Source organism: Phocoena phocoena, chromosome 15 (assembly GCF_963924675.1).
Source record: "Phocoena phocoena chromosome 15, mPhoPho1.1, whole genome shotgun sequence".
Lineage (NCBI taxonomy): Eukaryota > Metazoa > Chordata > Mammalia > Artiodactyla > Phocoenidae > Phocoena > Phocoena phocoena.
The window spans coordinates 17408580-17430358 of record NC_089233.1 but is presented as its reverse complement, the minus strand read 5'-3'; the positions used below and the strand labels follow the sequence as shown (position 1 = coordinate 17430358).

At 56.4% G+C, this 21779-nt stretch overlaps 1 protein-coding gene across 1 annotated transcript in view; it reads right to left on the bottom strand.

Moving 5' to 3' along the window:
• Window positions 1-7771: 7771 nt before the first annotated feature.
• Window positions 7772-21779, bottom strand: part of GTF3C1 (general transcription factor IIIC subunit 1) — a 71022-nt gene continuing 57014 nt past the window's right edge. Inside the window, exons 28-37 of the mRNA XM_065893191.1 lie at window positions 20749-20811; window positions 19780-19873; window positions 16704-16876; window positions 15314-15601; window positions 14336-14595; window positions 12979-13259; window positions 10688-11243; window positions 9966-10017; window positions 8930-9122; window positions 7772-7984 (exon numbers count right to left, since the gene is read on the bottom strand). Of these exons, the coding sequence (XP_065749263.1) occupies window positions 7772-7984; window positions 8930-9122; window positions 9966-10017; window positions 10688-11243; window positions 12979-13259; window positions 14336-14595; window positions 15314-15601; window positions 16704-16876; window positions 19780-19873; window positions 20749-20811 (2173 nt within the window). The remainder of the gene's footprint in view (window positions 7985-8929; window positions 9123-9965; window positions 10018-10687; window positions 11244-12978; window positions 13260-14335; window positions 14596-15313; window positions 15602-16703; window positions 16877-19779; window positions 19874-20748; window positions 20812-21779) is intronic.

Here is a 21779-nt window from a genome sequence, read left to right as displayed (position 1 = left end):
ACAGGCAGCAGGAAGGCCCTGGGGGGCTTCAGGGAGGAGGTGGTGTTTGTTGGGCTTTGAAAAGTGAATAGGAGTTGTTAGGGGCACCAGCTACTCAGGCAGAGGGAAGAGCTTGAGCGAAGGCCTGGAGGTGTGACTGAGCCCTGAACACATGGGGGTGGGGAAGGCAGTTCCCTGTCACCCAGAGTCCAGGCCAGAATTGCTAATGACCCTGTCTTCAGAGGCAGGAGGATGCCACATTCTGTTCCTGACCCAGCCCTTTTCCATCTGCAGGCTCCAAGGGGCAGGATATCCATCTGACAAATGAAGGTGCAGAAGGGGCCGCTGACTTGCCTGAGGTCACACACTGAATTAAATGTCAGAGTCAGAACTTGAACTCTGGGCTCCTGTTCCCAAGTCCAGCTGTCCTCACCTTGCTCTGCTGGAAGGCACCTAGGTCAGGGGCGAAGAAACTCTCAGCAAACACCTGTGGGTGCCTGTGCTTCTGCCCTCACAGCATCGTTGGGGTAGCTGACCCCAGCTCTGGGAGTGACCCAGGCCTGGCCAAGAGAGTATTCTATCCTCCCGGCCTCAGGGCCAGTTCAGGCTCAGACGTGTGACCAAGCTGGTCCGTACGCTTTTCCTGCTGGGACTGCTCAGCGGCAGGGCTAGACTGAGCCTGGAGCTGCTGGGTGGTGGGACCGGGGAGGGGGGCACCAGGAAGAAACAGCTCACCTAATATGAGGCCAACACACTGGAAAGCAGAGCTGGGAAGTGGGCGTATACTCCTGGTAATACCCTCTTAAGCTCCTGGATCCAGCCATGCCTGAAACTACATTCCCCCTGGACTTTTGAGGTACACGAGTATGGAAGTCATACTGTTCACCAAGTATTTCCAGCTCTTGGCCTTCTGCCCCGTCTTGTGGTCAGATGGCACCACATGACCAGGACTGGCCAATGAGTGGTGAGCAGAAGTGGTAAGTCTCACCTCTGGACCAGAGCGTTGAACTGACAGTCGTGATGCCCTTCAGAGTGTTCCTCTGTGCCACTGTGACCAGTGATGTGTGAGATGGTGGCTTCTCCTTCAGCCCGGGGCCTCGAGTGGGGAGATGTGGAGCAGAACTTCTAGTTCACCTGTGATGGACACGTATTGTGAGCAAGAAATAAATCTTTTATTCTAATCTGCTAAGATTTGGGGGCTGATTGTTACCACAGCATAACCCAGCCTATCCTGACTGAATCAATGAGCTGTAAGTTTCCTTTTTTTGCTTAAGCATGTTTGAGATGGGTTTGTCACTTGTAGTAGACAGTATTCTCATCTCATCCCTGCAGTGAGGACTGTCCTCCCATCCCAAGGAAGGAGCACATTCAAAGGGACCTGTGGGCCAGGCTCCATCATGTATCATGAATGACCTTGGGCAAGTCGCTCGCTGTCTCTGAACCTCAGTTTCCTCTTTTGTAATGTGGGGCAGGAATCAGCCTCTTGGCTGCCTCTGGGGATGAAAAGGGAGGATGAGAACAGGGACATTAAATGTGTATGTGCTTCTCTGCCATCACCTTCAGCTGGCCTCTGGGTCAGATGAGGAAAGTGCTGTGGACTCAGCCCTTCTCCAGTCTCCTTCCCAGAGAAATACCCGGAAGCTGACATTGCCCTGTACTAGGATTTAAAGAACCCAAGAACTCTAGCTTCCAGACATTTCCCCATCAGTTACTGCAAAGTCTCAGCCTCGGCTGCTCTCTGGGTGTCCCGGACCATCTACTTTGGGAAGAAGGGAGAGGGTGCAAATTGGACCCAGCCCTTCATTTTACTGCTGGGGAAACAGAGGCCCAGAGGGGCAGTGACTCGCCCAGTCACCCGGAGTCCGTGCTCTCCACTCTGCATCCTCGGCTCCTTTTTGGCCCCTTGTTGGAGGGAGAGCCTCTTCCCCCCTCCTCCCACCCATCTGGGGACTCGGTTTGCCTGGGCTGCTGCCGGCACTGCATGCAGGATAGCCCGTCACAACCCACCCCAACTGTGGTCCCTCCAGATGCACCATCAAAACCCAGAACAGGAGACTTCCCTGGCAGTCCAGTGGTTAAGACTCCATGCTTCCACTGCAGTGGGTGCGGGCTTGATCCCTGGTCAGGGAACTAAGATCTCATATGCTGCACTGCATGGCTGAAAAAAAACAAAAACAAAACCCAGAACGGGCCTTCCGTGGGTGATGGCAGAGTGAGCGCGTGTACTTCCCCTCCGGGGAGATCATGACACCAAGAACAAAGGAGAAAGGCGTATAAACTCTCCACAATGAAGGGGAGGGGACAGGGGTCACCTGCAGTCAAGAAGCATCAACACATGAATGGAAGGCAAGCAGAGTCAAGTTTTTGCTCAAATGTCACCTTCGCAGTGGGATCCACCCTAGTCTCCTTACTCAAAACTGCAGCACCCCACAGACCTAGTTTTATTATTTTCCATAACATTTTTAAATCTATTTTATTTATTTATTTATTTTCGCGGTACGCGGGCCTCTCACTGTTGTGGCCTCTCCCGTTGCGGAGCACAGGCTCCGGACGCGCAGGCTCAGCGGCCATGGCTCACGGGACCAGCCGCTCTGCGGCATGTGGGATCTTCCCGGACCGGGGCACGAACCCGTGTCCCCCGCATCGGCAGGCGGACTCTCAACCACTGCGCCACCAGGGAAGCCCCTTCCATAACATTTATTGTGCTTTTAACATATGTCTTTTACTTGCTTATCATATTTACTGTCTGTCCCACTAGCACAGGGATTTTGTCTGTTTTATCCACTCCACCGTCTCAGAGCCTAGCATAGTGCCTGGCACATAGCAGGTGCTCAACAAATGCTGAAAGAATGAATGAATGAATCAGTCAAAGGCAGAGTTGTGACTGACAAAGAAGTGGGCAGAGGGGAGGGAGGGGACTGAAACCAGGAGGGACCCACTTGCCCTGGGACTTGGAAATGGCCCAGAATGGGACATGAAAGTGAAAATAGGGGCCTCCTTGAAGTCTGTGAATGGAGCAAGAGACACCCCCGTCCCCCCCCACCGTGCTGCTCACACTGTGGGGCAGCTGGGGATCTTCCTTCATCTATAGTGGCAACAGGCGTGAGGGGTTTCCTCTTAAAAAGTGATGTTCCCAGAAAAGGAATTTTGCATTCTGCCATTTTGTGGGTCTCTCAGCACCATGCTGGCTGCCCATCCCAAAGCAAACCCCATCCCTAGAAAGAACTGTCAAGGGGGAGGGCTTTGAGGCTGGACGGCCTGAGTTGGGAAGCCAGCAGATCCACTTACTAGCTTCCAACCTGCAGAAATTATTTTACTTCCTGTGCCTTGGTTTCCTCATACGTGAAATGGGTATATTAATTGGACATACTTAGGGCTGTTGTGAGACCAAGAGTTAATATGCGTGAAGTGTGGAGAGCAGCGTGGCACATTGCAAGTGCTCTGAAAATGTTGTCACTTTATCATCATCTTTGTGGCCAAGTCCCCCCGACCCCAGCAAGCTTTTGTTGATCTCGACCTTAAACGTGGATAGACAGCGAGCTACAGACATCTGGAGACCCAGATGAACCAGCAGGAAACGGAGATGTTGGGCTGCTGCTGCCACCTGCTGGTGACCACTGGAACTTGGCTGAGGAGCCGGCTGAAGGCGGTGCCCTCCCCGCGCTGCGGTCCAGGGGCTCCGCTAGCATCTGCCTGCGCTGTCAGGTGGCTTCACAACTGTCACAGAAACTCCATGCGGTGGGGACACAAGGTGAACGGGTAGGTTCTTTTTTTGTAAATTGAAGTATAGCTGGTTTACAATATTGTGTTAGTTTCAAGTGTATAGCCTAGTGATTCGTTTTTTGGGGTTTTTGCGTGTCTTTATTTTTCTTTCCATATTCCATATAGGTCATTACAAGATATTGAGTATAATTCCCTATGCTACACAGTAAATCCTTGCTGCTGCTTACCTGTCTTATGTATAGTTGTTTGTATCTGTTAATCCTAACCTCCCAATTTGTCCCTCCCCCTCTCCTTCTCCCCTTTGGTAACCAGTATGTTCTTTTTAATTAATTAATAATTATTTTTAGTAGGTTCTTTTTAAAATTCAACAAGGGCTGAATTCTACTCCTTGGGTGGGTGGACCCACATTGGGCAGTGGGCAGTGTGGGCAGTGAGACCACACTAAGCAGGGAGATCACATGTGTGTGTGCACACACACACATGTACACACATACACACATACTTCACACACACAACACATATATGCACATGCACATCTGGAAAGTCCCCGGCATAAGTGGGTCAAGGGCCCAAGGGAAGGATGGGTGGTCAGGTAGTCAGAGGACAGAGCTCACAGCCCAAGGTCCTGGGTGGCCCTGGGCGAAATGAGGCTGCAAGGGAAGGGAGGGGACGTGGGAGGAGGCTGGCAGCAGCGGCAGACTGAAGGAGATCTGATTGAGCTCCAGGAAGAAGGGAGGCGGATCCTGAGAAGGCAGCCGAGAGGATGCTCAGTGGGGGAAACCAGGAAGCAATTTCAGTGAAGAGGGAATAAAATCAGGACCTCAGTGCCAGGGCTCCTACCATAGCGATCACGTAGCGTGTAGCTCTCTACGTGCGGATACAGATGAGCCAGGGACACTGCAGGGTGAACAGCCGGAGCGGTGTCACTATGTAAAGTGTCATCACAGGTCTATGTTTTCTCGGGGGTAGGGGAGCGTAAAAGGTATGTAAATGAAGAGAAAAGGCCTGAAGGAGAAAGCAGCCTGGAGGCTTAAATCATATCTGTAATGTTTTAAGTGTTTAAAGAGAATGGATTGACTCATGGCTTATGTTAAGTAAAAAGGAGTCATGAAACCGAGCAGGACCCTGTGGGGCTCCTGGGCACGGAAGCTTTTCTGTCCCCTGCTTTTTTTTTTTCTTTTTTCTTTATTTTTTTGGCTGCACCCCGCGGCATGTGGGATCTTAGTTCCCCGACCAGGGATTGAACACGCACCCCCTGCAGGGGAAGGACGGAGTCTTAACCACTGGACCACCAGGGAAGTCCCGTGTCCCCTGTTTCTTGTAGGGAACAGACTCCAGCCTCCATGACCTTCCCTGAGTTCCAAAGGGCAGATTGGAACAGTCACTAATCCGGGAAGGAAAGGGATGCAAAGACAAGGGAGGGGCAGCCAAGAAACAATAGCGCAGCCTGGGGGCAGGGTCCTGGTTCCACCTCAGGGGATACACATATCAGTGTCTTTAAGCTATTTATTATAGAATGAAAACCCAACAAATGGAAGATGTCAGCATTTTTCACACCAGAGAAACTCATCAACAAGATTACCTGAGACCAGATCAGAGGAGTGCAAGCCCTGCACACACCCTAATCTTAACAGCAACCCCACCCTTGAAACATTGATAAAACTCATCAAATCCTCCCGGGTTGGGACATGATACAGTTTTTCAGGGAGGGAGCCCGCTGTGTCCCCCTTTGCCTGGCAAAGCAATAAAGCTATTCTTTTCTGCTTCCCCCAAATCTCTGTTTCCGAGATTCAATTTGGCACCTGTGCACAGAGGCTGAGATTTCAGCATCAAGAGCTGACCCCACATCCCTATGTCCCATCTCCCATTCACATGCCCAAACTGTCCCTCGACTGGGGGAACAGGAGAGGAAACAGACTTGGCTGAGCTGTGCTTGCCCTTGGTGTTCAACTCCTCTGGCCCTCCTGTGAGGGGGATATTCCATCCCCATTTCTCAGATGAGAAAACCAAGGCCCTGAGACGTGAACATCAGGAATGGATCCCAGGGCTTCCTTCCTTGGTGGCGCAGTGGCTGAGGGTCTGCCTGCCGCCTGCCGAAGCAGGGCACGCGGGTTCATGCCCCACGTGTCGCGGGGCGGCTGGGCCCGTGAGCCATGGCCACTGGGCCTGCGCGTGCGGATCCTGTGCTACGCAATGGGAGAGGCCACAACAGTGAGAGGCCCACATACCAAAAAAAAAAAAAAAAAGAATGGATCCCCAAAACAAAGTCCTACTACAAAGCATAGGGAACCCTAGCCAATCTCCTGGGATAAACTTTAATGGAAAAAATATAAGAAAAAGAATGTCTCTATGTGTGTAACTGAGACACTTTGCTGTACAGCAGAGATCGGCACAGCACTGTCGATCAGCTATCCTTCAATTAAAAAACCAACCTTACCTTGCTCCTGCCACACAGCGCACTCCCACATAATCAGCATGTTTACAAAGCAGATCACATCCACTATTCTACTTGATCTCAGAAAATCCCCCCAAACGCTAGGTTTCCACACTTGAGTAAAAATGATGCTAAGACTTGGCCAGGTCTTGGCTGTGCTAGGGGGGGTTCACCCTCAAGACCCTAGACCTCATGCCCCGCTCCCCTGCCCACCGCCCCGTCACTCTGGAGTCTGGCCCGGGGACCAGGCGCCTGGCAGAGGGAGGATGGAAACACAGGGCCGCTAGCTGGGCCAGGTCAGGAGCTGCAGGCTGTGAGTGAGACGAGTTGCAATGGGCCTGAGACCGGGCCTGGGGGTGCAGCGGCGGTGACTAGGGGGGCAGGTCCCGTACGTGTGACCGTCACAGGCAGTGTTACCAGGTTTCTCATCTTTCAAGAGAAGACAGAGATCTGGATTTGTAAAAAATGTGAAAACTCCAATTTTAAAAAAATGTTGGAAACTAAAAAAAACAACAGAAAAAGAAATGTGGGCTAAAGAGAACAGCCACGGGCCAAATCCATGCCCCAGGCCTGAGACCTCTGCGGCCTGCTGGCATTGTGGGACACGACTGGCCGGCAGGCCTGCCCTGGATTGGGTGCTGCCAGACGCCTGTCAAGGGACAGGCACGGGCCCAGCTGAGTGGGAGGATGGGCTTCCAAGGCAGCCGCAGGCGGTCGGGCTGCGCCCAGCACCCCGACTCTTTGGTTTTACAGGCAACATCTTATTCCCGGCTGTTCCCAGGTTGAAAAACAAGGAGCCCCCAGGGGATCAAAGATTCTTTAGATAACACACACAACAAATTGCATTTTACTTCGCTTTAATTAAAAAATATATAAATACATGCCAGGGGATTTTTTTTTCTTAATAACAGGTTGAAAGAACAAAACAAACCCCAAACCTGCCGGGACCCCCCGTTCCTAGGTGGCAGGAGGCCTGCGGGCAGGTCGCAGGCTCAGCCCCAGCCCAGGGGTCAGGGGTGCCGCCTGGAGAGGAGCAAGTCTATGCCGGGCCCTCGGCAGTGGGGCACCCAGCCCCGCTCCGTGACACGGCCCCAAGAGGCCCTGCCCCTCAGGCCACAAGGGCTTTCCAGGGAGCAGGGAGAGTCCTCCGCGGCAGGGTGGCTGGAATCTGGAACGCGAGGTCTGCGTGGATGGGGCAGACCCCCACGGCCCCCAGCTCCTGACCCCTCACTGGCCAGTGGATGTCCCTACAGAAGGCTCGGGGCCTGGGCAGCCTCGCCTCGGAAGCCCTTGGAGGACGCTCCCCACAACCCAGGTTCCAGAGAGATCGGGAACACGAGGAGGAGGAGAGCAGGCGGGACCAGTGTCTCCAAGCTCTCCCCCAGGCCCCGGGCTGACGGAGCACAGCCCTCGGGGCAGCCCTGGAAGGGCCTGGGAGCAGGCGGGCGGGCAGCCTTCCTTCCAGAGTTCCAGGCCAGGAACTACAGGCAGGGCCGCAGGCTGGGCACACAGTGTGTCCGTGCAGCAGGCGGGACGCAGGGCTCCCCCGTGCCCTGACCTCGCCAGGCTGCACCGCACACGTGGGACCCCAGGAGAGAACGTGCTCTCCTCAGGGCCGGCGCTGGGACAGGAGGCTCAGAAGTGGACCCACTTGTTCCAGTTGGCCTCGTGGGGGAAGGCGCGGCCCAGGCGGAGCGTGCAGTCCAGCGTGGGCTCGTAGAAGACCACGGGGCTCCCGCCTGGGCTGGGGGGCGTCTCTGCCTCTCCGCCCGCCGGCTTAGAGAAGAGCGAGACGGCCGGGAGCTTTCTCAGCTGGCGCTTCTGAACGCAGCCGAGGGATTCCAGGCCCTGCAGATGACACAGACAGACCGGTTCACAGGGGCATTCGAGGACCACGTCCTCTGTGCCCGGAGCTGCTCCCAGAACAAACACCTGAACCTGGCCTTGAGAGACGAGTAGGGACTGGCCAGGGGGGTTTAGGCAAAAGCCCAGGGCAAGAGAGAGAAGCGCGTGACCAGCCTCTGTACAGCAGCCCTGTGTTGAGTAGGGCTTGCAGGCCAGCTTCCAGATGGGGTTCTGTTTGGCCCAGACCTGCTGTAAAGTGCGGGGAATTTCACACTGAACTTCCCGTTTCCACTTCTGTGGAAAAGCTGGAGGCCCAGGGCACACAGGGCCGGAGCTCACGGCGGCCATTGGGCTGAGCTGCCCTCAGGAGGCCGCGAGCACGTCTCCAGCTCTCCTGCCACCCACGGGGGCTTGTCACTCACTACTCACCTGTCCCTGTGGGCCTGTGAGCCTCTGAGCCCTGGTCTAGAGAGAGGGTCAGAGGCAAGACCCCGGGAACGCCAACATGTAGGCCTGGGCAGCAGCTCGGGGCTGGGAAAGGGTGCTGTGAGGGACGGCCTGGGGACAGGAACCCAGGGCAGGGGTGGGGGATGTGGGAGGCTGGGCGCCAGCAGCGCTGAAGGGCACAGAGGCCAGAGGCAGGAGGACAGAAGCGGGCGTGGGGCTCAGCCTGCGCCGCAGCCTCAGAGGGCAGTGGGGCTGACGGGGGGTGGGGAGTAAGCAGTGCGGGGGACACCCGGGGCCCGAGGTTCTTCTGAGGAGCCTGGCTGGCTGCCAGGAGACCAGTGCACCCCCGCGGGCCGAACCTGTACGTGGCGGCCACACCCTCGAGCTCAGCCAATGCGCCCACCAACCCTGGCCCTCTGAGACTCAAGCCCAGACCCAGGAAGAGGGAGCTGCAGTGGGGGACGGGGACCCGATGAGGACCCTCCCCGAGCCCAGTCACACCTGGAGCAGCTCGAGCACAGCGAGGGGCTGCAGGACGCCCTCGTAGTGCTGCAGCAGGCAGCTCTCGGGCACGCCGGGCCTGGTCATGATGTGGTGCAGCATGCCCTCCATCATGCCCTTGATCACAGGCGTGTTCAGGCGGCCGTCCACGATGCGCCACGGGCGCCCGATGAAGCGGATGCTCTCACAGTCCCTGCGGGGTGGGCACGAGGGCGTCAGGCTCGCGTGGTCCCAGCTCCGGGGATGGGACACCAATGCTCAGCGAGGTCCGGCGCCTGGCCTGGGGCTCAGGGCTGGGGACCGTCTCCCTCTTGCTCTTCCACCTCCCCCTCCCCCATCTGGACAGACGGGGTCCCAGCCCCACGGCCCACGAGCGCCGGACCCACATCACCGCACACTGGCGGGGGCAGGGGGATGGGGGCGGGGGAAGTGCTAGGACCTCTGGATTTACCAGCTCCATCCGGGACCCAGGCCACTGGCTGCCTCGCCTTCTGACCAAGTTCTCAGGTCTGTACTCAAAAGTTCTACTTCTGTGCTGTATACGGGGGTTCCAGACACACTTTCCTTAGAAGGTTTCTGCTAAAAGCTTAACCAGTGACTGGTCTGACGCACAGGGTCCCGGCATGAGACAAGCCCACGGTAGCTGGACACTTGGCTCTGACTGCATGACTGGGCCCTGGCAGGGGGCGACATCTAAGCTGGGAGAGCACGGCCCCGCCAACCTGAGGGTGATGTACACACTGGGGCAGGCGCCCCCTCGCCAGAAAGGCTTTTGTGACACCCACTGTTCCCGACGGACCGGGCGCTACAGCAGTCAGCGCTGCTGGCCCTCGTCCACCACGTGCAAGGAGCACCTGCCTGGCCCCCCAGGGAGCGGGACCAACAGTCCCTCCCGTGTCCCGGACCCCTGTGCCACACAGATCTCTGTGAAAGACCTTCACGTAATAACTGATCTTGGACCCTGGGGACAACCCCCCAAGGCCCTCACCGCTCCCCCCCACCCGGCCCAGGCCACCTGAGTCCGAAGCACACTCACCTTTCCCACGCTGCCTGGGAGAGGCCCCCGGCCGCAGAACCGTCCGCCAAACCTGACAAGAGAGAAAGGGTGTGGGAGACTGAAGAAGGTGAGGCCCATCTCTCCCTCCCTCATTCATCCCGCAAGTCCTTCTGGGTCTGGGGATAAAGCAGTGAACAAAGCAACAGCAGTCCCGCTCCTCAGAGCCTTCACCCCGGGGCGGCGGGGCGTAGCGGGCAAAGCCTGCATGCCCAGGACAACACGGGACAGGTGGCAGGGTGCAAGTGTGTAGCTGTGCTCAGGGCCCGAGGACGCCCCGCCCCGGGGAGCGGCGAGCGCCTGAAGCCCTGACTGCAGAGCTGGGGGTGTGAAACCCTTGGGCAAAGACATCCCAGAGGATTAGAGCATGGGAGAGGAAAACGGGGCACCTGCCAGGCCCCTGGGGAGGCCAGAGCCCTCCCCTTTCTGCTTCCTGACAGGGATGCTTCAGGAAACACCTCTTTCCAGAACCAAGAGAGCGCCCTGTCCTGATGATTCACAGGTCGGCTTAGGAGCATCTGAGGCCTCTGCCCTCTAGTGGAAATACGAGTGTCAATAGGCAAGAGCTTCCCCCTCGAAGTCGAGGCCGTGAAAAGCTGAGGTAGAGGCCCCTTTTGTGGCTGCAGCAGGTTCCCGGCCCATCGGGCCCCGTGACAGAGAATGGGCGGGTGGGGGAAGGTGTTGTGTGGGACAGGGTTTGGTACCTCTGGGGTCTTCAGGGCCCTCCGAAGGCTGGGCCTGACAGCTCAGCTGCTCTCGGCCTGGGGAGCCGGGCACCCCGACACCCTCTTGGTCCTCCTGCCTGGCTTCCGATGCTCTGGGGGGAGGCTCCCTCACGCCTGTGTCCTCAGGAGCTGTGGGCAGGGCAGGCACCTGGGTTTCTGGTTCTTCTTCTGCTCTGGGCCCCAGGCTGGGGGCCAAACGCACGTCCTGGAGTGTGGGCCTCTTTGTGGGGGGCTCCGGGGCACTCTCGGGGTCGGCCCCCCCTCCCCGGCTGTCCACATCTGCACTGGCCCAGCTGGCACGCCTCTTGGCGTTCAGGGGGCCCTGAGAAGGTGGTGCCTGCCTCTCAGAGGGGTCGTCCTCGCTGGAAGGCCCCTCGGGGGGTCTGGCCTGGGGATCTTCTCTTTGAGTGTCAGTGCCCTCCTCTTTGTCTTTTAGCCGCACTGAGTGCAGGAGCCAGGGCTCGGCAGAGGCCACGGACACCAGGCGAGCGGTGTTGCCGCCGACTTCCAGTACCTGCTGTTGCTCTAAGAGGTCCTAGGAAAAGCAGGAGACACACGGCGTCCGTAGGGATCCCCAGGGTCATCGGGGTCCCCCTTCCCCTGCCTGAGGTGTTTAAGCGTTCTGAGCAAGTCGCCAGCCCAGCTCCTTCAGGACAGGTGGCCCCGCCTGCGCCCTCAAAGCCGATGTGACCTTCCAAGTCTCCTTCTGCCTGGCCAGCTCCTCCTAGACTTAACATCCCGAGGGTTAGCAAGTTCTTCTGCAAAAGCCATAATTATTCCCAAGTGAAGGACAGCGACTCCTTCCCTCGTTCACCACGCATGCCCTCTTCCCACGTCCTTGTTCTTATCTACGACCTGCACCAACTCTGGGCAGCACACAAGGATTCACCAACATCTTTTTCTTTTTTATTAAAAAACCCACACGTCAAGATTCAAGGAGTCTGCCCCTGTTCACAGCCTGGACGCAGGACTCACACCCACATCGTGCGGGTCTGGGGAGGGTTAGCTGCACATGCGCCACTAGGGCCCTGTGCTGGACGCCAGGGAACAGAGGGAGCCGCCTGCCCCTCGCCTCTCGGCAGTCAGTGGGATCCGCTGCCTGGGCTGCAGCTCCGGGGCCTGGGGAAAATCCTCACCCTCCCTCCCAGGGCCCCAGAGGCACCATGAGTTTTCAGAACAATCCAACACCAAGTGAAAGGTACTCAACAGCCCTCTTGTATTTCCTGTATGGGTAAGAACTCCTTGGATAATGACAAGTGTCGACTTCCACCCCCCCCCCCCCACCCGCTGCCCCGAGAACACACAGCAAGGCAGGCACCTCGCAACATCAGTAACACACAACATCGATGACAACTGACACGCGAGAGGGCAAGCCAGGTCCCGGGGCACTTGATCTAAAAGGTCCAACTCTTCTCACATTCTTTGGGTTCAAGGGTCACTGATGAAAATGGGTCCGGGCAGGGAAAGCTGTAACCAAGCAGGACCCTACGGGGCCTTTGCGGGGCAGGCCTTTCCCCCACACCCTCTGCTTTAGCTCCTCTCTGAAGTACCCAGGTAACAGTACCTGGTGCACTTTCCTGAATTGTTTTACAGAGGTCCGACCCCCCCACCCCCCACCCCATCAAATGGAAGAAATTTAAATTTGCAGTCCCCAGACCTACTGGCACCTAAGGACTGACAATGTTAAATAACCCCTGTGACACCACCCTGTTCCCTCACCATCAGCCAATCAAAGAACTGTACACGAGCTGATCATGAACCCTGAGACCCCTCTCCCTCACCTGGCCTTTAAAAATGCTTTGTTAAAACCTTTCAGAGAGCTCGGGGCTTTTTGGGGCATGAGCCACCCGTCTCCTTGCAGGGCCCTGCAGTAAACCTTTCTCCCCTCCAAACTCCGACGTTTCGGCTTGTTGGGCCTCATTGCGCGTCAGGCACGCGGACTTGCGCTAACGAAGTGGTGAGTACTGTGGACCAGGTGCAGGGTACCTGGAGACAGCAGACAGCTGGGGAGGACAAGGCCCATGGCTTGCGGGGGGGCTCCGGCCAGCTGTGCTGAAGAAACAGGGCCCAGAGTGGCCAGACCTTCTAACGTTCAGGAGAAGCTGGCAAAATTTCAGGCAAGATCTCCTGTCTTCAATGTTGACAACGAATCCAGCTTCTGAAAAAATTCCACTACATGCCCCAAGCCAAGCCCACCCGCAGCCTGCGTCTGGCCCGTGAGTTGCTACTTCTGGTTTGGCTACCACAGGCTGCCTGAGAGCACTGCTCACCTGGACGTAGTCTGCGAAGGTCCGGGAGCGCTCCCCATCTGTCCTCGCCAAGGCGGAGAACCTTCGGCTCAACTCCACCCTGTCCACCCCAAAGCAACCGGCCGCTGCGATGGCCCCCTGGACTTCCAGGGCGGCGGACACGTCTCCGGGTTTGTACCCAGATAGCGCCAGCTGGTGGGCGAACTCTTCCAAGCTGCAGGTGTCCTCCTGCCTGTTTATCAGCCTGGTGAATGTGTCAGGGAGGCAGGAGGTTCCCACCATCAGCTCTTCCAGAGGAGTGACTGTGGAGACCAGGAGGACCAGAATCAGCCCTGAGAAGCCCCTCCCCCACCAGACCAGTGTACAAGCGATGCCGAGGCAGGTCATGCTCCAACACCGACTCACTGCTCCCCCAAATGTCCAGGGGTTGCCTTCTGGGTGGACACGGTTGGGTCCCTGGCAGTCGGGTTCCTGACACAGGCCGCCCTGGGCCCTTGACTGCAGCCCACTCGATCCCCAGAGCCAGTATGATTCTCTTGTTCAAGACTCACAGGGAAGGGCTCAGAGGTGGGGCTGGGGTCTGAGAGCCAGAACCCTAGAGCTCTGGAGCGAGCGGGGTGGCCCTCCACTCAGGCTGCCCGGGCCCCACCCTTCCTGATGCTCCCATGTCCACAGCTCGCAGACCCCGTGAGATACGCCGGGACCCCTCCATGAGTCCCGACTTTTGTTCACACCAGCCACGGCTGCTTTCTGGTGCTTCCTGTATAAGGTGTCTCTGCTCAGACCACAGGCTACAGGCCATCACATTTTTGCCTGGGCCAAGCTCCTGACACAGCACAGAATACTGACTGTGGTCGTGAAGGTAAACACCTCAACACGTGAAAATAAAGGCAAGTCAGACAGAGCAGGAAAGGGGTAGGAAGGGGGAAGAGAAGTGCAGGGACGAGGCCCTAATATTCTCATTTTACGTGAAGGAAGGAGAGACTGCCAGAGATTAAGGGTGCAGGGAATGGAGGTTTAAGCAAGTCATTATCGTCTCAAAGGCAATCAACAGAAGAACTCAGAAAAGTGTAAAAATTGGAAGTAAAGGAGATACGAGATAATGAATGTAAGCAGAGTGCTCATCTTTCACAGCAAGAGGTCAAAAGACAACACTCAGGCAGAGACCGTGGCGAGCGCTAACCGCACAGCGGGCACAGCCCAGGGCTCCCCAAGCAGGCAGCTCAGGACGCGCGCCCTCTGTGCCGGCTGCTGCGGACAGCAGGGCTTTTCCTTTGCTTTCCGCTCTGGCTCAGTCAGTGGTGGCTGCTGCACGTGGCCTTGGGAGCCTGGCCGTGAGCCCCAGGTCTGGGCCGTGGGGCAGCTGGGGGGCACTCACCAGCAGCTCCGAGCCCGGTGGGCTTCGGGGTGCAACGCAGCTGGAGCTTGACCCGGCAGGAGTTCACCACGATGCTGTCGCTGGGGTTGAGGTTGCGGTTGCTGACGATGCCGGGGGCGCAGCAGCCCTTCATCAGCAGGTAGTTGGTGTGGGAGGCCTGGCGGGCTTTCACCTCGATGCTCCGGCGCTTGGCCCCCGAGCCTTCGTCCAAGTCTTCCTCTTCATCCTCGTCCTCTTCCAAGGCGCCGTCCTTTCCCAGGCTAGGAGCAGAAAACGGACCTGGACGACGGAGCCCAGCCAAGTCTTCTGCTGGTCTGGCCGCCCCCTCAGAGAGCGGCGCTCCGACCACAGACACAGCCCTGGCATCCGGCTGTGAGGTCAGGTTAGCACAGACTGCGCTCCAGATTCATCTCCCTCGTCCGCCTTCCATACCCGCCCCCCACCCCACGTCCCTATCCCTGTGTCTCTGCAAGGGCTGTCCCTTCGGCCTGGAAACCCTTCCTAGCCTCTGTCCAAAAATGCCTGCTTTTCCATTAAATCCCAATTCAGCTGTTACAGCCTCAAGGAACCTTTAACGACCCCCCTGCTCTGCCTACCCTACCCTACGTGCCACACTGTTCCGGGTCCCTCGCCTTGGTGTGGCCCAGTCACCCCCCTCCTCTGGCTCCCCCGGCGCCCAGAGGCACCAGCAGAAGGTGCCGCGCTGGACACCGTACTGGAATCCCTGGTTCACGGATCCGTGAGGCCCCGACCCGGGAGCCCCCGGAAGGCACTGCCGAGGCCCTGCTGTCTCTGTGCGGCAAATACCCACACAATGCCAAGCGCGACGCAGAGAAACGCAGCACGTGTTCGTTGAAAATAAAAACCAGATGACTGAGGACATAAAACTGCAGATGCCACAGCCTGAGAGGAAGTGATGGTGCCCAAAGCCCCCGACGGCGCTCGGAGCAGCAGCCCCGCGGCTGCCCTGGCTCTTACCTCTTAATGACCTCGTTCTCCACCATTGAACTGTCCACCACAACGATCTGCTCTGGGATCCTGACGTCCATGGAAACAAGGCCCAAAGAGAAAAGGGTCAGGACGGCCACACAGTGTCCCCCAGGGCCGTCCAAAGAAAATGCCACCAGGTCGCTCGTGGAGTCGTTATTATCCTGGTCTTTGAAGGAAAAATTATCAGGCTGGTCCAACTTGCCGGCAGCCCGGATTCTGTCGAAGAACTGGAATGATTCTGTGCAGATGGTACTCGGAAATCGCCACGTGAAAATCCTACGCAGAAAGAGAAGGGAAGGGCCTTTCTGAGGACAGGGTGCTGGAGGCCTTAGTGCGGATGGGCTGAGGGCACTTCAAATCTTGCCGTCAACACTAAACACACCGGCTTCTCCCTGGAAGCCCTGTTTTCCATCTCAGACGAAGATGCTGCACCTTTTCATCTAACCCAACACCCCAGGCCTCGCGGTACCAGACTGGGGAAGATGAACGTGCTTTTTGTAATCATCTTTACACAAGGCAAGCCCTGAACCCCTACAGAGGGGAGGGGACATGCGTGTGTTCGATCTCACAGTCTCCACTCGGAGCCTGCAGTCAAGCCCTTGCCTCTGTCCAGACCCTGTAACAACCTCTTGCTGACGTGCCGCAAACTGGGTCTAAAAAGTACACGATGGGGTTTCCCTGGTGGCACAGTGGTTAAGAATCCGCCTGCCAATGCAGGGGACACGGGTTCGAGCCCTGGTCCAGGAAGCTCCCACATGCCAAGGAGCAACTAAGCCCGTGCGCCACAACTACCAACCCTGCGCTCTAGAGCCCGCAAGCCACAACTACTGAGCCCGCGTGCCACAACTACTGAAGCCCACGTGCCTAGAGCCCGTGCTCCCCAACAAGAGAAGCCACCGCAATGAGAAGCGCACACGCAGCAACAAAGACCAACGCAGCCCAAAATAAATAAATTTATATATATATAAAAAGAGCAACTTAAAAAAACCCAAAAAGTACATGATGGCTTCCAAATGAAGTGTGTGAGCCTGCAAGGCAGGCGGCCTGGTACAGCTCGGAGCTGTGAAGGTTAGGACCGAGGTTATGCCCAACCGGGAGGGTGCACTTTTAGCTGGTCTAATTATTAGAAACTCCCCAATCTGATGGGAAAAAGGGAAACAAACTACCTACAAAATTGGTAAAATACCCCAACACAAAATACGGCAAGCATTAACCTTATTCCCATAGAAGCGGGGACAGACATTGATGAGAAACTTGGTCCCAGAGGCTGTGTCTCGCGAGGCCCAGGCCGCCCCGCTCTCTGATGAAGAGGGACGCCCGTCACTTCCGCTCACCTGTGCTCCTCTCCGCAGACAGGCCCCGCCCTCCCCGTGCTCACCTGTGGTAGGTCTGGGACAACTGGTAGGACATGGGCGCGAAGGGCAGAGCGCGGTTTTTCTTGGGGCCCAGCGTGTGGTTGACCCGGCGCCGGTTGACCAAGCTCCTCTTCTGGTACTCCACGAAGGCCTTCACCAGGATGTGGTCCTTGTACTCCCGGTAGAGGCGGAACGTCTGTAACACAGCAGGCCGTGGTGAGCAGGGCTCTCCAGCCGGCGGGGGGAAGACCCACATGTGGGTGCACAGAAGCCACAGCTGATCATTGATGGAGGAAGCGGTTGGCGGTAGGGGAGAGCCCGGAGGAAGCCCACATCCCGACGGTCGGCCTGCACCCACCTTCACGTCACCTCAGAGAGTACAGAGAACAGGCAACTGCAGGGAAAGGCGGATGCCTATTTCTCTGGCTGCAAAGACGCTGGGAGCTGACGCAGAATCACCTCTGATACCACTGTATCCCTTACCACGACCTAACCCATCAGCATGTCTGCTGGGCTCTACCCCCAAACTATGTTCCCAGACACATCTGGTCTGTGCCATCTACACTGCCACCATCTGGGCCATGCCACCATCGTTTCTCCCCGTGGCCCCCTGCCCCCAGCCCGACCACTCTGCACAGCAGCCAAAGTAGCCCTTCGAGGCCTAAATCAGACCACACGTTCCTTCCCTGCCTCGAAGCCCCGATGGCATCTGTCTGCAGGGGGAACTCTCAGTCCTCACTAGGCTTGACGAGACCCCCGTGAGTGGGACCCGGTCCACCACCCTGGCCTTGATTCCTACAGTAAGTGCAGCCCTTGCTTACCACCCTCCAGCCTCACCGGCTTCCTTACGCTTCTTGAACAAGCCAAGGCACTGCCGCCTCGGGGCCTTTGCACTTCCCGCTCCCATTTCTCGGACAGCACACTCCCCCAGTCTCTACGTGGCTGACTTCCTAACATTCAGCTCTCAGCTCACACACTTCCCCTCAAAGGCCAAATCCTCCTCCGTCCTGCTCCTCTGCTGTCAACTCAATTACATTAACCTGTTTCCTTCTCTCCGTAGTAACTGTGTCTACCTGAAGCGATCTCATTTGTTTATTCACTGTCACCCTCTTCCAGAACACAGACTCGACTCGTACTGCTGCCCCAGCAGGCACCTGGCACCCAGCATGGGGCAAAATGGAGGGCGGTGTTGGGTCCTGGGTGCTGAGGCTCCCCCCGTGGGCCACGCCGCCATGGCTCCCTGGCTCTCAGATGTGGATCCCGCCCAGAGGGGCAGCAGCTCAGAGGACTGCGGGACCGGCAGTCCTGTCACTCCAGTTTTCCGAACAGCGCTGGTTCAGTCAATTGACAGCAAATGTCGAGTACACACCAGCCTCCAGCAAAGTTCAAAGCACTGGCCAAGAAAACCTGCAGGCACGGTCTGAGAATCCTGGCTCAGAGAGTTCTCTGCTGTACTGACCCCGGGACCCGGGGGGACAGGAGACTGAGGCTCACCGGCTTCGAGGGATCTTCCGAGGCCACACTGCTGGGAGGGGCGCGACCAGGGAGAGGACGAGGGCTCATCCTCGAGCCAGTGGCCAGGGGATTGGGAGTCAAGTGGTGGTCAGTCGGGGTGCCGGGGCAGCATGGGGGGCTCTCCCGGAGACAGAGTGGGGTCTGGGCACATACTGGGTCCTGTCAGTCCGAGGTGCGCACAGTGCCCTCGATTTCTCCAGGTACCAACTCTACGTGCGTCCTGGTGCACGGACTAGCAGGCTGATGGGGAAAGACTGAGCGGGGCGGAGGGAAGAAGCAGGACGCGGCCGTCAGGTCATCACTGCTTCCCCCCAAGCGGAAGTGGAAGCTGAATCCAGCTTCCTGTGAAACACCTACACCTTCTGCTTGTCTCTTCCACGTGAAGACGAGGATGCGCGCACTCCCCAGACGGCCGCCGGCGCGGAACAGGGCGCACAGACCACACACAGTGAGCAGGGGGTGCGGCACAGCCCGTCAAGACTCCCAAGAGGCTGGGCTGTCACAGACACAGTGAACTACCGCCATCTGGGGTGCCTGTGACGTCCACCTTCCTGCAGCACACCTCCCAGAAGCTCGGGGCTGCAGGGAGCCTGGTAGGATCCCGGGTGGCCTCTGACCTCATCCCTTTTCTTTTTTGGGGGGGTGGGCACACCACGTGGCTTGTGAGATTTTAGTTCCCTGACCAGGGATGGAACCCGGGCCCTTGGTAGTGAAAGCGTGGACTCCTAACCACTGGACCACCAGGGAATTCCCCGACTTCATCCCTAATGACCTCCCACTCCCTGCTGCCAAGGGGAGGGGGTCGCTGAAGCAGGGCCCCGTGTCCTCCTTGGGCTCAGGTGCTCTCTCTCATGCGACTTTCCACACCCTGGGTGGTCAGCGAGAGTGACAGCCCCTTGGCACCATCCCTACTGCTCAGACCCAAACTGGAAATGGAGCTAGAGGAAGGAAACGTGAGGCCACGGCCCTGGCTGGGACACAGGGACCAGGCTCTTGCCATAACTTGGGGGCTGGGCTTTCTCGTGTGATGGGGGTTGGACCGACCCCCGAGGTCCTGCTAGCTCTAACCCCGGCTGGGCAGGAGAGCTCGTCAGGGTCCTGCCCCCTCCACTCCTGACTGCAGACTGTCAGGGCGGGGGGGCCTGGGGCCCACGTGCCACAAGAGCTCTCCAGTTAACTCAGAAGCATCCCCACAAGTTTGGGACAGCACCCGTCTAAACAGATCAGTGGGATGAGAAATAACACCAGCCTTTCGTTTTCTTATTTTTTTCCCCCTCATGCTCCAAACTGGCTTGAAGAGCTGAGTTTTGGGTTTAGAGACTAAATACAAAAGTAGACAGGCTCTACTTGGAACACACTTTTGCAATCATTAGAAACAAGGGAAGCACAGGCTCGGGAGTGGCCAAAAAAAAAAAGAAGAAAAAAAAAGATGAACGGAGTGAGGGCTAGAGTCCCAGGGGCAATCAGGTCCTCTGAGGCCCTGCAGTGAAGTGAAGGGGTGGAAACCTCACACGGCCCGGCCTGGGAAGGGCCCCGAGTTCCAGAGCACTGCTGTGAAGCTGACGTTGCGTCCCCGACACCCACCTGAAATGACTGGTAGATCTCCATCTGGCTGTCTGAGAGGGCCAGTGTGCTCTGGATCAGGTTCTGGAGCACCAGGAAGTGGATGTCATCCACGCTGAAAGAGACGAGGCAACAGGGCCACGTGAGCCCACAGGCCGCAGGGCACCGCTCATCTTGGGTAGATTCGGTCTCAAAAAAGTTTTGAATCTCACAAAAGTGATACGAATGTCCAAACTAGTCATAAACCGAAACAAAAGAAATGATGGTTTTTATGCCTTACTGATTGGTCCATTTTCACAGGGAAAAAGTTTCAGTCTGGTGGGCAAGGGGTGACATAACCTGGAAACGGGTTTTCATGACAACACGTGTGGTTAGTGCTTAGATTTTCTTTTTGTCTAATTTTAAACAACTGTTTCTCCAACGAGAATAGGCTTTTCATTGAATACAGAGCTAAAAACCAAATTGAACACTGATTATCCAAGATGGGAAGAAAAGGCTGAGGCTTCTTTCTTTTTTTTTTTTACTTTTCGCAGTGCTGCACAGCGTGTCGGATCTTAGTTTCCCCACCAGGGGTCAAACCGGCGCCCCGCCGCAGTGGCGGTGCGAAGTCTTAACCGCTGGACCACCAGGGAAGTCCCAAGGGAGTTTTTGCTTGGGAAGTTCATGGGCTAGGAGTTCAAACCCCTTCCCCAACCCGTCCTCAGGCTGGGCCAGTGACAAGTGGGGTGAGGGGTCTCTCCCCGCACAGGGCCTTATAATAAATAATTTAGTCTCTTTGGGCCCAGTGGTCTCTGTTGCAGCCACTCAACCCTGCCGTGAGAGCGTGAAAGCAGTGCAGACTACACGTGCAATGGGTGTGGCTGTGTTCCAATGACACTTTATTTCCTGAAACCGGCACCAGGCTAGATTCGGCCCTAGACGATCCTGTACTAGGCTGCGGACAACCCAGTCAAGCGGCCTAGGAAAGGCACTGGGTCCGTCAGTACTTGCCTATTAAGTTCATCCTCTTTCCTGACTTGGTCTTTTTCATCTCCAATCATCAAAACTCGGTATCTGCATAGGAAACAGAAGAACTTGTGAACGGAGCCCAACTGACCTTCCATAGCCAAGGGGATGCTCGCAGGAGGTGGCTACTGACTGGCTAACACGGCGGAAAAAACACTAAAGTCCCTAAAACTGAAACATGTACATGTTAATTAAAATGAGAAAACACCACGTTCTGCCCATCAAATTGAGTGTGTTGCAAGAATGAGGGTTGAGGAAATGACCATTTTGAGGCAACAAGGAGACGTGAACTCACAGGGAGCGACTGTTAAGTGTTACCGGAGGACAGACAGCTGTGGGTTCACCATGATGAAGAACAAGCATAAGGAAGAAGGTGGCGAGAAAACGCCCCACAGGGCATAGCTGTATCACGTGATGGGATTACAGGTTAACCCCCGGTCTACGTTTCTGAGCTCCAAGAAATATTGTTTTATTGGGTTCATACCAAGCAAATAAATATAGAAGTAAATCATAGAACTCTACAAAACAACATGGCCACCTATCTGAGACATTTCTTTGGTTTCTACAAAACTAAAGTCAAAACTCATCTTTGCAATCGCAAATGCTTCCTACAATTTAGGAACAAGACAAAGCACCTTTTCAGAGAAACGTGACCTGGTTTTGGTCAAACAAGAAAATATTTGGAAGCATCTTCTTTTTTGCTTTGCCTGCCTGGATGCTCAAGATCAAATTCAGTGGTAAACTGTTACAGCTGGAACGTTTTTCTTTCCGCTAGATGGGTCATGAACTCTTATTTAAAACTCTTAAACATCTCCTTTCATAACTAAAAGTTGCCCCACAAATTTATTGAAAATATGTGGGGACAGAAATTATACATAGGTAAACAGGCCACTCGAAACATCTTCAAGACTGGAGAGAAACCATGCCACTTGTGGGTTCCGGGGAAGAGTTTGTGGCAAAGGCAAGATCTGTAAGCGACTACAAATCGCTCCTTGGCCCTGGCACACGGTGGGCAC